Source organism: Canis lupus, chromosome 24 (assembly GCF_048164855.1).
Source record: "Canis lupus baileyi chromosome 24, mCanLup2.hap1, whole genome shotgun sequence".
NCBI classification, from domain to species: domain Eukaryota; kingdom Metazoa; phylum Chordata; class Mammalia; order Carnivora; family Canidae; genus Canis; species Canis lupus.
The window spans coordinates 53,094,643-53,111,165 of record NC_132861.1 but is presented as its reverse complement, the minus strand read 5'-3'; the positions used below and the strand labels follow the sequence as shown (position 1 = coordinate 53,111,165).

The 16,523-nt window shown below is 57.6% G+C and overlaps 1 protein-coding gene and 1 long non-coding RNA gene across 3 annotated transcripts; one reads left to right on the top strand and one right to left on the bottom strand.

Moving 5' to 3' along the window:
* Positions 1–2,970: 2,970 nt before the first annotated feature.
* Positions 2,971–4,577, bottom strand: LOC140616362 (uncharacterized). Its single transcript, XR_012016881.1, has 2 exons — positions 3,769–4,577; positions 2,971–3,495 (listed from the first exon to the last, which is right to left on the bottom strand). It is a non-coding gene; the product is annotated as an uncharacterized lncRNA (long non-coding RNA).
* Positions 4,578–4,863: 286 nt separating this feature from the next.
* On the top strand, positions 4,864–15,458 carry DTYMK (deoxythymidylate kinase). Of its 2 annotated transcripts, XM_072797078.1 has the most exons (5): positions 4,864–5,030; positions 5,155–5,263; positions 9,622–9,712; positions 11,630–11,827; positions 14,842–15,458. In XM_072797078.1, exons 1-5 carry the CDS (start codon positions 4,901–4,903, stop codon positions 14,950–14,952), a joined length of 639 nt encoding a protein of 212 aa, XP_072653179.1. In that variant the 5' UTR covers positions 4,864–4,900; the 3' UTR covers positions 14,953–15,458. The 2 variants fall into 2 exon arrangements, with proteins under 2 accessions (XP_072653179.1, XP_072653180.1); XM_072797079.1 differs by lacking the exons at positions 9,622–9,712; positions 14,842–15,458 and having other exon boundaries at positions 4,867–5,030; positions 11,702–11,824.
* The last annotated feature ends 1,065 nt before the right edge of the window (positions 15,459–16,523 follow it).

Sequence of the window (16,523 nt, the reverse complement as noted above, 5' to 3'; positions counted from 1 at the left end):
TGACAAGCACGTGCACTGTGGCACGTTCATTATAACTGATGCGGTAACACGGATACATTATTATCACATGAGCCCCATAGATCGGGTCGGGGCCCCCTGTGCGCCCCCTGGGCCCCACCAGCGTCTGACCACCCGGATCGCCCTACAGGATCGCCCTACAGCCAACGGGACTGTCGCCGCGCCCCGCCTTCCCCGCAGCCCCGCAAGCGCTCCCCTCTCTCTGCGCTTTTCCCTTTTCCTGCATCTCGTGGAGTTGGGGGCGCACAGTGTGCAGACTTCAGGTTGGCTTCCACGGAGTAAAAGGCATTAGGTCTCCTCCACGCTCTTCTGTGGCTTCACGGCTCGTCTCTTCTTAATGCTGCGTAACACTTGATCGTCTGGATGGGCCACGGTTTACCCGTTCACCTACGGAGGGACACCTTGGTTGTCTCCAAGTTTGGGCGATTACGAGTAAAGCTACTATAATCACTGTTGTGCAGGTTTTTGTGTGCAAATTCCTTTGGTTGAATACGAAGAAGCGTAAGACTGTCTAGGTTTGTGGGAAACCACCAAACTGTCTTCCAAAGTGGCCCCATCCCCTTTCATCACCACCAGCGAAGAATAAGAGTTCCCATTGCTCACGTCCTCACTAACATTTGCTGCCAGTGTCCCTGATTTTGACCGTTCTGTTCTGATAGGTGTGGAGAGATGGCTCATCATTCTATTTGCAGTTCCCTAATGAGCATCTTCTCACACGTGTACTTGTCATCTATTATCTTCTTTGGTGAGCTGTCCATAACGTTTGCCCATGTCTTATATTTTTTAAAAAAAAGGTGTATTTACTTTAGAGACAGAGTTGGGGGGGGTGGGCAGAGGGGATGCAGACTCCCCACTGAGCATGGAGAGAGGCAAGATGCAGGGCCAGATCCTGTGACCCTGAGATCACAACCTGAGTTGAAACCAAGAGTCAGATGCTAAACCAACGGAGCCACCCGGGCACCCCATAACTTTTGCTCATTTTTTAAATTGGGCTTTTGGTTATCTCACTGATGAATCATATTATCCATTTTTCTACTATGTGCTTTTTTTTTCTTAGATTTTATTCATTTATTCATGAAAGACACAGAGAGAGGCAGAGGGAGAAGAAGGCTCCCTGTAGGGAGCCCAATGTGGGACCCGATCCCAGGACCCCGGATCATGACCTGAGCCAAAGGCAACCACCCAACCGCTAGGCCACCCAGGCGCTCCCTACTATTTACTTTTTTTTTTTTTTTAAGGTTTTATTTATCCATTCATAGAGACACACAGAGAGAGGCAGAGACACAGGCAGAGGGAGAAGCAGGCTCCAGGCAGGAAGCCTGATGCGGGACTCAATCCCGGGTCTCCAGGATCACGCCCCAGGGTGAAGGTGGCGCTAAACCGCTGAGCCACCCAGGCTGCCCACTATTTACCTTTTTAATTTAATACTCTTCACAAACATCTGGCCATGTTTTATTCAATTCTACTTTATTATATTTACTATATTTCATTGCCTTGGTGTGCCATATTTTAACAATAGATGTACATTAATTTTTGTTTCCAATTTTCATTAGCATAAAAACGCCCTGGTGAACATTTATGCATATGGCTGTATGTTCCAATTATTTATTGCTGCAAACTAAGCTACCTGAAAACAATGGTTTAAAAGAACGATTATCACAATTTTTGAGTCACATTTCTGCAAGGCTCAGCCAGGTGATTCTTTTGTTCTAACATTTTAGACCTCACTGGGGTGGCTAGAAGGGGTCACTCGGTTGGCATTATGGCCCAGCGTGCCTACATAGGACCTCTCCAGCGCCACAGTCCCAGGTAGCGGTACTCGGTTTATTGCCGTGCAGGGCTTCCAGAGTTCCAGGACGCCTCAGTAGAAGCTGCAATATTTGTGAACTCTACTCAGTAGTCCTGACATCTCATATTTTATTGGTAAAGCAAACCGTTGGGGCTAACCCAGATCTGAAGGGAAGGGAACGAGACACGCCTCTCAATGGGAGGAGTAGCAAGGGTTGAGTCCATCTCTAATTTACACCTTGTCCTATTAGTTCTTTGGGATAAGTTCTTAGGAACAGAATTGCTAGGGGTGTCTGGGTGGTTCATGTCGGTTAAGCTTTGGACTCTTGACTTCGGCTCAGATCATGATCTCAGGGTCCTGAGATCGAGCCCCACATGGGGCTCAGGCTGCCTGTGAAGCCTGCTTACTATTCTCCCTCTCCCTCCTCTCTCAGAAAAAGAAAGGAAGAAAAAAGAAATGCAATTGCCAGCTCTAAAAGTATTGCATGTTCTAAGTGCTGACACTTCTAAACGAATTGCACAAGGGAAAAGTTATACCGACACTCCATTATGAAGGATGTTTTACACTTTTGTCAACCCTAGATTTTGTCAGGCTTTTTTAGTAACTGGATAGGAAAAAAATAACCAAAAAGCCAACACGTGTTTTAATTTGTATTTCGTTGATTTTACGTGAGGCTAAACGTACTTTTCCATATCCACTGGCTATTTGCACTTCTATCATTTTATGTCCTCTACGATCTACGAGGAAACTGATTTTCATGCCTTCATCTAGAAAAATAAGGCTAATGGCCTTTCATGTATCCGATATTGAGAATAATTTCTTCCAGATAGCAGTTCGTCTTCTTTCATCCACTTAAGAAAACTGATGAATCCTCTTACAAAGAGGTCTAGAAGCAACCAGAGAGAGGACTCCTTTTATTGTGATGTACTTAAAAGCAGGGTTTCTCAACCTCAGCAGTGTTGATATTGTGGGCCCGTAACTCTGTGCTGGGGTGAGGGTCGGGGGTGCTTATTGGGTGCTTTAGAGCATCCGTGGCTTCTACTCACTAGATACAGGTAGCACCCCACCACATTGTGACAATCAACATGTCACCCATCAAGAAACAGTGCTTTAGAGGAAGGCTAGGCCAGTCTAACAGAGTAACCCAATCAAAATCCAGTGGCTTAGAAAAGACAGAATTTTATTTATTGTGCAGAAGCCCCAATGTGAAGAGCCCAGGGGGCAGCAGCCACGTCCCTGGGCCACTCAGGGGCCCAGATTCCTTCCAGCATGGGGTCTGCCCCCAGGGAGCTTTGTCGTCGTCAGTGGCTGAGGCTGAAATGCAAGGAGGGGGAGCAGTGGGCAGAGGGAGAGTTTTCTGTCTAAAGCAGCACACCCCACATCTGCTCATACGTACTTGGTGTTCAGCCACACGGCCACACAAGTGGGACGGGGAGACGTAGTAGGGCGCCCGTGCCCAGCAGACCCTTCTGGAGGTGGGTGAGGGCTGTGGACTGAATACCCCCCCAAATTCATAGGTTGAACCTGGACCCCCAACGTGACTGCATTTGCATAGGTTAACGGAGAGGAAGAGACACCAGACCTGTCCCCATCCTGCAGGGTGGGAAGACTGCAGCTGCTGGGAGCCCCTGGGCCGTGCTGTCTTGGTAGGGCGGCCGGCTAACCCAGTGAGGACTTTGATGACAGTCCTGTGAGGCGGAAGGGATGACACACGAGGAACAGGGAACAGTCAAAGGGCTCTAGTGTCTTTTTTTTTTTAATGGACAATCTCAAACGTGTAAGAGTAGGGGGCCCCTAATGGGCCCTGGGTGCCCAGCAGCCAGCTTCAACTATCAGCACCTTACAACCCTTTCTGGGTCCCCCGTCTCCAAGCACAGACACCAGAACACTGCAATTTCCTCCACCAACAGGACGTCCTTGTGCCCACCTAGGAGGCCTCCGTGGGGCTGTGCAGAGCCTACCTGCACGGCTCCAGGTGGACTGTGCTGAACACCGGGCCTGACCTGTAACCGCCCATGCAGCAGAGCAGAAAGGGGACTGCCGGCCAGATGCAAGGGTGCTCCTGGGTCAGTGGCAGGGCCACGAGACCCGCACTGGATGGGCGTGGATGCTGGAGTCACCGGTGACCGGGAGGGACAAGCTGGAGCAGCTCAAGGGTCTACGTGAGCTTGGACATCAGCAACCAGCGGAAGTGGTTCGTGGCTGCCTGACTCTGGCCTTGGAGCCACGGGTGGAGAGGGAAGCCGGTCAGGCTGGTGCTGCGGCACCGGGGTTGGCACTGATGTAGGAGGCACGATCTGCCGGCTGGGCCTGCAGCACCTGGATACCCGGGCTCGCTGGGGCTTCGGCAGTCGGGTGCACCTGCAGCACCACCTGCGGCACCACCTGCAGCACCGCCTGCAGCACCGCCTGCACCCCCCGTCCACGAGGCTCCTCCGCGCGCAGGGGCGGCCAGGCCAGCTCGGGGCCCCCCTGCGGCCGTGGTGCGAGGCTCCGCGCGCACGCTGACCCCGGGAGGCCGGGGGGACGGGCATCCTGGCCGGGCGCTGCTCCCGGGGCGGCGGGCTGCATCCGGGGGGGGGGGGTTGCTGTCCGGGGCTCCCGCGGCCCAGACGGCGGGGGCGGCAGGTGCAGCGCGGGCGGCGGCCGCCTCGGGACCCGGGGAGGCTCCAGCCGAAGCTGCGTCCTCGGGGAGCCGCGGGTTCGGGTCCCGCCCCCGCCCCCGGCCGACGGCCCGCCCCTCCGCGCCCCGGGTCTCCGCCGGGCGGGCTCCCGGCTCCCACGGCCCCGCAGCCCCGGGTTCCGGCCGCCCGCCCGCCTAGCCCGCCGCGCCCGCCGCGCCCGGAAGGCCGGTCCCTGCCGGGCCGATGCCAGCCAATCCGGGCAAGGCTGGGGACCGGCAGCCAATCCCGGCGTGCGAGGCCGAGGGGGTCACTCCCGGAGCGCGCCACAGCCGTTTCCGGCCCTCGCCGCGCGCGCCGTGCCGCCCCCGCTTCAGCCAATCGGAGCGCGCGCCGCGGACGCCCGCCAATCGGAGCTCCGGGCGGCGCGGGGTCGCGGGGTCACGGCGGGCGCGGGCGGACGGGCGCGAGGATGGCGGGCGGGCGCGGGGCCCTCATCGTGCTGGAGGGCGTGGACCGCGCGGGGAAGAGCACGCAGAGCCGCCGGCTGGTGGCCGCCCTGTGCGCCGCGGGCCACCGCGCAGAGCTGCTCCGCTTCCCGGGTGGGCGCGCGCGGCGGGCGGGCGGGCGGGCGGGCGGGGTCCCGGGGCGGGCCTGGCTCCCGGGGCGTGTGCGGCCGCGTCGCAGCCCTCGGCGCTCACCCGCGTGCCCGTTCCCTCTTTGCAGAGAGATCAACGGAAATCGGGCAACTCCTGAGCTCCTACTTGGAGAAGAAGAGCGACGTGGAGGACCACTCGGTGCACCTGCTCTTCTCCGCCAACCGCTGGGAGCAAGTGTAAAGGCCGCCCCCGCCCCCCGCGCTGCCCCCGCCCCGCCCCCGGCCCCCTCCCCCCTCCCCCTTCCCCCCCGCGCTGCCCCCGCCCCCCGCCCCCGCCGCCGGCTCCTCGCAGGCCTCACCTCGCAGGGTAGCGTCAGGTTCCAGGGGGGCCCGCGGCCCAGGGCGTGACCCGGGAGCCCGGATCCAGGCCCGCGTCGGGCTTCCCGCATGGAGCCTGCTGCTCCCTCTGCCGGGGTCGCTGCCTCTCTCTCTGTGTCTCTCATGGATAAATAAAATCTTAAAAAAAAAAATCTGGTGAGGACTGTAGAGGTCCCCCCGCTCCGCGCCCCCAAATCTGATGTCTTAGATTAGGGAGTTATATTTGTTTCCGTGGATAAACTGATGTGGGCACATTTTTTTTTTTTTAAGATTTTGTTTATTTGAGAGGAAAGAGGAGAGGTGCGAGCAGGGGGCGGGACAGGGATGAGCTGACAGTGCTGAGCACCAGGGAGCCCGAGGGCTCAATCCCGTGACCTGAGCCACCAGGCGCCCCGTGTTGACAGCCTGTTAACCGAAGCTCACAATCCACCTTAACACGCCCCTTCTGTTCTACGTCTTCTTACTGCTGCTGCTTCCCTTGACGTTTAACTTGATCAAGTGCCTGTGCTGTTTGCCTCTAGATGCTTTTGTTTCCGTTTATATACACACGACAGTGGAGTGTTTTTTGTTTTTTTTTTGTAGCATAAATAAATGGGGTCGTACTTACAAAGCATGTAGGAACTGGCTGTTTCTGCCTTGCGGAGCCCTGACTCCTAGCCTGGGGTGCTTTCCAGAAAGGCTGTTGCGCAGATGCCCCCTCGTGGTTCTGCACAGTTGCAAGCAAGCCTGCACCGCTTTCCTCCAGGCCTGCACCACTTTCTTCCGGCTAAGTGTGTCTTGTTTGGAAAGGCCTTCCCACTCCCAAGTATTAGAAGAAAATGAGATCGTCTGTCTTTATGCTCTTTAGTACATCTGGAAGTTATCTACCTCATTGTTCCAATTTTGCTTTTTGAGGCTTTGTAGAAAAATAATGTAGGTGTACATAAAAATGAAAAGTAAAAGTAATGCTGACTCCACTTCTAGGGATCCTGTGCTTGCCACACAGGCCTGTGTGCTTGCCGTCCACTCCCGCTGTGACCCCTTTGGTCATTCTAGCCACTGCCATTCGGTCCGTCAGATTTGAAAGTCCTTGGGTGACAAGCCAGATGCTAGGTTCACACGTGGCACCACGACCACCAGGCACACCTGGGAACCAGTGCTCAGTAAACCTGCACTGTTGGGAAGCACCTTGTGACGAAACTGGCATTTCCTCCAGCCCTTTCGTTGTCCACCTTTTTGCTCTGCTTTATCTTAACTGTGTTGGTTGCTGGTTCCTGAAGATACTTGTCCTTTGGCATCTTTACAGTCCGGGCGCCCAGAATGTGTGGTACTCCCGTCACAGAATGGGGCCACATCCTCCTTCTCCTCCCCTATCTCTGTTGACCAAAACCCAGCGCTCTCCCAGGAGCATCTTAAACACTACTCTATGCAGGAATTTGTTCCTAGAAATGAGTGATTTCTTTACTTCTGTTAGCAATCTAGCATTTCTCCTCTACTTTTGTTTGTTTTTAAAGATTTTATTTATTCATCAGAGACAGGCAGAAGGAGAAGCAGGCTCCATGCAGAGAGCCGGAGGCGGGACTCGATCCCGGGACCCCAGGGTCACCACCTAGACCTAAGGGGGCGCTAAACCGCTGAGCCACCCAGGCTGCCCACGTCTACCTATTTTTTTTTTTTTTTAATTTTTATTTATGATAGTCACACACACAGAGAGAGAGAGAGAGGCAGAGACACAGGCAGAGGGAGAAGCAGGCTCCATGCACCGGGAGCCCGACGTGGGATTCGATCCCGGGTCTCCAGGATCGCGCCCTGGGCCAAAGGCAGGCGCCAAACCGCTGCGCCACCCAGGGATCCCACGTCTACCTATTTTTAAGTTTTTACTTTGGAATAATTTCAGTCAACTGGAAGGAAGAGTTGCAAGAACAGTGCCGAGAATTCCTGTATGCCCCTCCAAACTTCATCTGTTACTAATACTTTGCCACATTTGTGTTATCACTTGCTTCCTAATTTAAAATTGCAGGTCATTTATTTTATAAAATTCACAGTTTATCTGATATTTCCTCACGAGTACCTCTGCGTTTGTATTTTTGGAGAAACATCATGGAAGTGACATTGGGTTGGTCCTCTTTGGGACGTTGAGCCAGGAGGGATATGATGTAGTTTGGCCATCACTGGGTTGCTGGTGAAGGGTATGCTGGCCAAGTGACTTTATGAGTAGTCAAAAGGGGAAATACTACAAAACTACATAAAATACCCACTTTCTTATTAACCCTTGATTTTTCTATTTTTATCGTTTATTAATAATCCCACCCAAAGTCTGTTGTGATTCCAAATGGTGATCTTCCTAATTCATCACTTCTACATTGTTATTAGTTGGCTTCCTATGTAAGGAAGAGCTTTCCTGCACATCCCCCGCCCCCCCCCCCCCCCCCCGCCCCCAGTAGTCATCCATGCGTCTGCCATCAGTAGGGACGCGGACTCACAAGTCGTTTTTTACTAGGTGGGTCATACTGTCAGTTGTTTTGATGTTTATTTTTTTAAAAGATTTTATTTAAGAGAGAGAATGAGCCGGGGGCAGATGGAAAGGGAGGATCAGACTCCCCGCTGAATGTGGACCTCGATGCAGGACTTGATCCCAGGGCCCTGGGGTCATCACCTGAGCTGAATTCAGGCAGACGCTTAACAGACTCAGGACCCAGGCGCCCCACGTGTTGGCGTTTAGATCGCAGATTTGGCCTCTGGAAATCTCTTCATGTTGGTTCCTGTGTCCATTTGCTGTGTTTCCAGGCCTCATATTTTGAGAACTTTTTGATAGAATAAGATGTTAGGTTTCTCTTGTGTTTTCTCCTGCTCCCGCCCAAGAACCAGCTGCACTTTTCTGTTTAGTGGAGTATGGGGTTTAGAAACCAACGTCAGGGTACTGGGTGCTTGCCTCTAGTTGGCGTCCCTGCTCCTGGGCTCCTGCATATACGTCTGTCTTTGTGTCTATTTGTATTTGTGATAAAACTCATGCGTTCCCCCTGGTACCTGCTGATCCAAGCTGGCCCCATGCTCTTCCTGACGCTCGGTGCCGTCAGCTCACGCACTTCTGTAGAAGCCTGCACAGAGGTCAGTGCTGGTTGGCAGCTCTATCCTCAGACCAAGGAAGGGCACAGTGGGTGCTGTGTTCAAGGTCTCCTGGAGCAGAATTTTCCCCTGCTCGCTGTGTGTTCATTTGGGATACTGGTTCATTTGTGTATGGTTTTAGGGTTTTTTCCCGTCTGGATTTAATTTTAGTTTTCAAACACATAAAACATTAAGTGCTTCTAAGGGTCAAAGTCCTACAAAAAGGTAACTGCCTTACCGCCCCCCCCCCCCCCCGCCTCTGCCCTTCCTCTGTGGGTAACATATTCCTAGTTTTCCTCCCCAGAATTTTTTTTTTTTTTTTTTTTACATAGAAGCAGAGACACATGTGATGTCCCCATTCACCAGTTTGCCGCCTTCCGCAGAGCACAGCCTGCCGCGTGTACTGGTTTGTGCTCTGCTCTCCGGACACGAGGAGATGGTCGGCCGGCTGCTAGACACCCCTCAGGCCGCACACGGCTGTGCACATGCTCTGTGTACCTGTGCCACCGATTCTCTCTCTGTGAGCTTAGGTAGTCTTCATAGCGTGGGCTGCGGGTAGTGCCGTGATGGAAGCTGCGTGTGGCTGCCGGAGCTGTGCCTCCTCCCTCCCTGCCGGTCTGGGAGCCTTTCAAGGGCACGCATAACCAACATCTTTGTCCACAGAGCACTAGTGCCACTTCCTGCTGATGTCCAGCCCTTTGTGCACATGTTCCTAAGATCTTGGGGTGGTGGCGGTTGAGCTGCCGTCACCTGGTCGAGGACATCCTTGGCCAGCCTGCCCATCCTTGTCCTTGCCCTTTGGGGTCTAGGCCGCGAGCCTCCTGCTGTCCGGCTGCACCTGCTCCTGGGTGCTCCTTCCCAGGGTAGCCTGGCCCCTCTGCACCCCTGCGCAGACACCACAGGCCCTCCTCTGTTCGTCCATCTTCACGTGATCGTGTGTGTTATGCTTCCATGGATGCGTCGTCTTCACACCCCGGTGGCATCTGCTAAAGAGAAGCTCCAGAGCTTTTCTGAACAAAAACAAGGTCATGGACTGCTGTGCTGCAATCCCTCGGCTGCGCTGCTGTGTCGTGAGTTGTGCTCCGGGCCTGCGAGGCCAGGACCGCGGCTCAGAAGTGCTCTCTGTTTTCTAGGCCGTTAATTAAGAAGAAGTTGAGCCAGGGCATCACCCTCATTGTTGACAGATACGCGTTTTCTGGTGTCGCCTTCACCAGTGCCAAGGAGGTGAGTGCGCCTGGTCCCCGGTGGGATGGCGCCCGGTGGACTCGGTGCCTTCACACGCTGCCCCTGGGAGGGTGGGGAGCCCCCTCTTTGCTTGCACGTTGGCTCTTCGTTGCTAGGAGGAGCGGGCGTTCCTGGAGCTGCGGCTTCAGAACTGTTCCCCGGCCGCTGTTAGTCACCACCCTCCGTGGGCGGGAGGGTCGCTCAGCAGGCCCCCTCCGCTCTGGTGTGGTGCTGTCTTCCTGGCCTCGCTGTTCTGTGGGTGTAATGGCGGTGGCCGCACCGCCACTTGGTTCCGCTGCTTAGACCTTGTCACGTGTAAGCCAGCAGGGAGAAGGATTGGCCCCAAGCGTGTCCCCTGCCTCCGAGCCTTTTGGTGTCCCTGCTGAGCCTCCGGATACAGCAGCAGCCCCTTCGTGAACATTTCAGTTCACGTCCCCGAAACAACTTCTTATAAACATGGTCTCGCCTCAAACCTCAGGCATTTGGCGCTGCTGTCCCTTGGTCCGCGTGCAGAGTGGCCAGTGCTGTCGCCAACCGTCTGATTTGTCTTGTGTTTTTACAGTTAGACGGAATCAGGATCCTTTAGGGGCCTATTTGACGTGTCTCTTTAAGCTCTTAAAATACAGGCTCCCACATCTCCTTTTCTCTTGTATTAAAATTTTTAAGAATCTTACTCTGGGCAGCTACTTGAGGCAGCATTGGGCTCCCATCCCGAGACACAGGGTGTCGGGCTGCCTCGTTTGGGGCAATAGCCCTTGGTGGTTCCTGCACGAGGGGTCGCAAACCGATGACCGTTCAAGTCTGCCTGTCCTCCCCCCTCTGCTGGCTGGAAGTCCTTTTTTCATTTTATTTTATTTTATTTATTTAAAAATTTTTTTTATTCACGAGAGACCCACAGAGAGGGAGAGACACAGGTAGAGGGAGAAGCGGTCTCCATGCAGGGAGCCCCACATGGGACTCGATCCTGGTATCCCGGGGTCACCCCCTGAGCTGAAGGCAGGTGCTCACCCACCGAACCCCTGGGCGTCCCACCCTTTTTTAAAAGATTTTATGGGACACTTGGTGGCTCAGGGCATGACCCTGGGGTCCCAGGAGTGAGTCCCATGTCGGGCCCCCCACAGGGAGCTGCTTCTCCCTTTGCCTGCGTCTCTGCCTCCCTCTCTGGGCCTCATGAATAAGTAAATAAATCGTGAGAGACACAGAGAGAGGCAGAGACAGCGGCAGAGGTGGGACTCGATCCCAAGACCCCGGGATCATGACCTGAGCGGAGGGCAGATGCCCAGCCACGGAGCCCCCAGGCGCCCTGGAATCCCTGAACCACACTTGCCTGGAAGCGTTGCTCACTGAGGTCCCATCTGTAAGAGGAGGACAGGACGGAGGACCGTCGTGCCGCGGCCTGGCTCCCTCATGTCCCGACGTGCTGCCGCGTGGCTGGGGGCCGTGGGCCTCGCTCCTCAGCTGCGTCTCTTCCTGGGGCCTGTGGCTCCAAGCGTATAGCTGGGTTCTAACTCTGTCGTCCGAGCAATGTGGCCCTGAGACGGGGCCTTGCTGGCCATGACCTTTGCCTCCAGAAATGACACTATTTTGAAGTTCATGGAGGTGAACTGGGCAGAAGCGTGCAGGACTGGCGCACGGCGAGCGCTCACAGTGCGTCTCCAGCGTCCCTGGCAGGGGGCTGCCCACAGGTGTGGGTTCGGGGCTGGAGCCGGGGTCCGAGCCCTGGGCCCCCGGGGCTGCACGGCACCTGGTCTTTGAATGTTTATTCCCAAAGTCCAAGCAAACCCTCTGAGGTCTCAGAAGGAAGCGCCAGCGTCTCGGACAAACGGTAGATCATTTGTTCCCTTCGTCAGGAACCGTGAAACTGAACGTCAGGCCCGTCCCACCTTCTTACTCTAACCGCTGGGCTCTCTGCCGCAGGACTTTTCCCTGGACTGGTGCAAGCAGCCGGACGTGGGCCTCCCGAAGCCGGACCTGGTGGTGTTCCTGCAGCTGCGCCTGGCGGAGGCGGCCACCCGGGGAGAGTTTGGCCGCGAGCGCTACGAGGACGGGAAGTTCCAGGAGCGGGCCCTGCGTCGCTTCCACCAGCTGATGGCAGATCAGACCGTGAACTGGAAGGTGAGGGGTCTTCCAGGGTCGCCGCCGGGGCGTCTCCTGCAGCAGATTCTGTTCCTCTGTGAGCTGTGCCCAAACCGAGCAGTTTGGTGGCCAGTGGGCGAGTTGGGGAGACTGGCCAGCTGGCCCGCACGCAGCAGCCCCCCCACGCCATCCTCACCGGGCCCGGCTGTGCTGGTCGTGGGACCCGTGACTCCCTCCTCACTTGGCCTTTGGGCTCCTCGGGGCTCTGGACCCCCACCCCCTCCATAACCTCCTCAAAAGTTGGGTTGGCTGCTTCGGGGCTCAGCCCCACCCCGGGGAGTCATTGGCCGCCTGCCTCTCCGCCCTGTCCGGCCGCATCCGGCCGCTGGGCCCGTCCTCGTTCCCCTGCGTGGGGATGAGCTCCCGTCTCCACTCCATCTCCCAGGCCCGGGCCTCACGGCCGCCACCACACCCTGCCATCTCCCTGCACTCGGCGCCCCTCAGCCCTGCTGCCTCCACCACAGGACACTTCCCAGAGGGCACCCCCAGGACCGCCCCGTGGGGCCACACCCTGGTTGCCAGGGCCCCCCTTCCGTGTGGGCAACGACAAAGGTGATTTGGTGGACGGCTGATAAGTTCCACTGCAGAGAGGGGCTACAGCCCTGCCGCCCTGTGGAGGTTTGGGGTGTCAGCTGCTGCCTGCCCCCCACCGTCCACGCTGTATCCTGGCCGCTTGCTCCCCGGGGTGGCGCTCTGGGGGCTCCGTGTTTTTAAAGTCGGGTTTCACCCGCTATCAAGCTAGAGTTCCCAGGAAACTTACCGTAAGCAAAGGGGCATAAAGCAAAGACGCAACTACCATTAAATCACATGGAAACATTTTGGAATGTTCCCAGACCCAAAAAATCACCTTTCCTAGAGTTTTGTGACATGTCTTGCTCAGAGATGCACAGAATCGATGGACACGCCGTCCACGCCGTCCTGGACGTGGCTCAGGGCTCCGGCGGCCAGACGCAGGGGAGGCGGGGGGGAGCTTGGGGTGCGCGGCCCTTCCCTGCGCTGCTCACGTCAGCGCGGAGCGCGCGTGGCTCGTCTGACACCCTGAGAAGGCATTTCTTTGCCCAGGCGGAACCGTCAGTCCGGGTTTTGTACTGATAGGTCGCATCCTACACAGAATTGCAAAGTTCCGTCCCCTTCTTGTTTTTGTCAACCCGTTCTACACGGTTTAAGCTATTTATCCTTCATTCCTAACACATTTCAAACCTCGTGAGGAACAAGTCAAGGAGGAAGGAGCGGGAGCGGGGAGGGAACAGGAAGCCAGCTCCTGCTGCTGGGGCTCGCGCCGGCCGCCCCACTCCCATTTCCATCCTGTGTTGCTCCCTTTAGCTTAAGAACATCTTTTAACCTTTCCTGTAGGGCAGGTCTCCTGGTCTAGAACTCTCAGCGTTTATTTATCAAAAAATGAAGTTTAGGATTCTTTGAAAAAAATGTTAAGCAATTATAAAAAAAAAAAAAAGAAAAGTTACAACTCGCTAGTACAGAAAACCCTCCCCAGAGACCTTTTGAGAACGAATTAGTGCCTGACGCCCCCTCCCTGCCGTGTGCTGTCAGACGTGGGACACGAGCACGAGCCCCTCGCTACCCTCAGGTCCCCGAGCCCCGTTTGGGTTCCCCCGTGGGTCCACTGCTGTCCTTTAACGGATGACCCCGTGTACAGCCCCCTCTTGTCTCCAGCCTGTGACCTTCACGACACTGACGCTTCCGAAGGTCACAGCAGTTGGATTCTAGATGAATCCCAGGTGGACCTTGCTGGTCGCCCACGACTGGGTCCAGGCCATGCGTCTTCGGCAGGAGGCTGGGGCAGGGGTGCCAGGTTCTCACCGCATCCTGCGAGTGTAGGATTTCACTTGGCTCTACTTCAGGTGACAGTCGCTTATCTGGGCGCTGCTGATCTTGGTGTTGGGGGTTTCAGTGAGCAGACTGCCCGGCCCGGCGCCGAGGTCCCTGCACACCGGGGCGCTCACTGGCATCCGCTCCGCAGCACTTAGTGGTCTCTGGGTTCGTCCTGGACTTGCCAGCCCATCTGGCATCACCTGTCTGGGCCTCCTCGTTGCAGAGGAAGGTCTTCTCGGTCTGTGCCCAGGGCCCAGGTGCTGCTTCGTGCGGCGCCGTCGTGGCTCCCAGGCCCTCAGAGGACCAGAGACATAGTTTATGAGTGATATGCCCACGGGACAGTGGAGACCTGTGAGCGCGTGCAGTAGGCCTGTGTGCGAGGCTGCACCCGGTTCACGGAGTGCAGCAGGCGGTCCCGGAAGCCGTCGGGGGTGTCACTGCGTGGGGCCCGCGGCTGTGCAGGAGGCCATCCTGAGCCATGCTGTCCGACCTCATGCAACGGTCGTACACGCCTCTGAGGGAGTCTACACCCCAGCAGCCTCTTCCCGGTGTCCCCGGGGACTCATTGTGCCGTGCGCCCGGCCTCGGCCATGAAGCAGGGCAGCCCGAGCCCACGGAAGCTCCTGGCCTGCCCCGTCCTTGCTTTGAGCAGAGAGCCGTTTCTCAGGCAGCCGGTCCCCTTCCCCTTGGGGACCAGGGGTCCTCACGCTTCCCACGTGACGGCTCGGCACCGATCGCACCGGGGCTGGGGGGCAGCCTGCTGGGTCAGGACGAAGCGACCTTCCCAGGGAGGACAGGATTCAGACCCGGCTTGGCTTCCGGGCAGAAGCTCCGGGAGCTCCCAGCAGCATCGGGCGAGGCCTCGGGGGCGGGGGGCAGGCTGTCCGCACGCTGCGCGGGATCAGAGCCCTGCAGGCTGGGGCGGGAGGGTCTGATCAGGAGCGAGACTGGGTGCTTCTCCTGTGTCGGGGCAGCTCCTGTGTCGGGGCTGCAGCGGGAGCTGGACCCAGGCCAAGGGCAAAGGTCAGCAAGGTCGGGCGAAGGACCCCAAAGGTGTGCTGTGCCCTTCGGAGCCCAGCCCCGTCTGCAGCCACCGCACACATGGAGAATCGGGAAAAGCACTAACCGTCCTTTTTCTTCTGCCTCCCGGTGGGGACGGACAGATGGTCGACGCTTCCAAAAGCATCGAAGCCGTCCACAAGGAAATCCACGCCCTCTCTGTGGACACCATGCAGGCCGCTGCGCAGAGGCCACTGGGGGAGCTGTGGAAGTAGCGGGAGGCGGACGTCCAGGCGACGTGCTCGCGGCACACGCGCCGAGACCACCAGCGGCAGGTCAGGGAGCTGGGAGCCAGCGGGTGCGCTGGGGACGCCGTGCAGGCAGCGCTTCGCAGCGGTGTCCCCCCGTCCTGTCTCAGCCTGGAGACCCAATGAATCACGGCCTTCGGGGAGTTTAATGACCACCTCTAGGCAGCTTCACGGAGATGGCGATCGGTCATCATTTTCCTGAATTTCTTACAGGGGCGAATAAAAATTAATTTAAAAAGTTGCTCGAGGGGATCCCTGGGTGGCCCAGCGGTTTAGCGCCTGCCTTTGTTTTTTTTTTTGTTTTTTTTTTTTTTTTTTAGTGCCTGCCTTTGGCCCAGGGCGTGATCCTGGAGTCCCGGGATCGAATCCCACATCGGGCTCCTGGCTTGGAGCCTGCTTCTCCCTCCTCCTGTGTCTCTGCCTCTCTCTCTCTCTCTCTCTGATAAATAAATAAACCTTAAAAGAAATAAAAAGGTGCTCAAGGGGGCTTGCCTCCCTCCGTCCCCACCCGCATCGGGGCTCCCGGCCGCTGCCCAGCGTCGCAGTGGCGTGCCGGCCCGTCCTGTCTCGGCACCACTGTGGTGCCGGTGGGCGCGGTTTGCCGTGTGTCCTGCCGTGACCCGCTCTGGGCCACCTGCCGACTCGTGAGGGAAGGTGCGGAGTGCTGAGGGGCGGGCGCGGGGCACCCGAGGGCAGCGGCCTCCCCGTCTGCGGCTGGGCGGGGACCTGTGAGCCCAAGGGCGGCGAGCAGGCGCCTCTGCGTGGGGCCGGGGCAGAGCCTGTGGCGGCCACGACGTCCCGCACGGCGGGGTCCGAGCGCGTCCTCTGGTGCCCGGCCCTCAGTCCCTGTCCTTGGGTGGCCCCGCGGAAGCGTGGCCAGGGGCAGGGCTGTTCTGAGGGGCCCTCGGTCCACAGGGCACTCGGGCGGCTCCGAAGGCTCTGCTCTTCTGCACCCGGACCACGCGGCACCCCGGGCACAGACGCTATGGGGGACCGTGCACAGGGTCACCCCCCGCCCCCCTGGGACGTGCCAAGGCCGTCCTTGACCACCCTTGTGCTTTCACACGACGGAGGCCACACACCCCATGACTCCCATGACCCCGGCAGCCTCTGCGTCCTGCAGCTTCGTCAGGGCCCTGGCCGCGTGGGGAGTGGGAGGTGCTCCGAGCGAGCTGTGGGGTTGTGGGGGCAGAGTGGGTCCCGTGGGGGCTGGCGGCGGAAACGGTCTGACAGACTTCAATACCTGGCCAGGGGGGGCGGGGGCGGCCCGGCCAACGGGCACCGTGTGTGGGACCCATGCAGACCCCGTCTTGGCTCATTGCGCTGGGGGCAGGCAGGACGGCCTGAAGCCAGGCTGCGAGGAGACGCCGCGCTCCCTGCCCGGGAGGCCCAGGCCGCGCCCCAGGACCCGACCTGCAGAGACCTCGACTCCCACCCCTGCCCTGAGAGGAAGGCAGTGGCTCGATGCTGCCCGGCTCCACGTGGAGAATGGTTCCAGCACAAGAGGTTCCTTCCGGCGGCTTCTAGAGACCACAACA

Excerpts from the sequence above, each read along its gene's own strand:
- DTYMK (XM_072797078.1), top strand. The coding sequence starts at position 4,901 with ATGGCGGGCGGGCGCGGGGCCCTCATCGTGCTGGAGGGCGTGGACCGC. Across the intron at positions 5,264-9,621 it reads GCCAACCGCTGGGAGCAAGT|GCCGTTAATTAAGAAGAAGT; the intron begins GTAAAGGCCGCC and ends TCTGTTTTCTAG. Across the intron at positions 9,713-11,629 it reads CCTTCACCAGTGCCAAGGAG|GACTTTTCCCTGGACTGGTG; the intron begins GTGAGTGCGCCT and ends TCTCTGCCGCAG.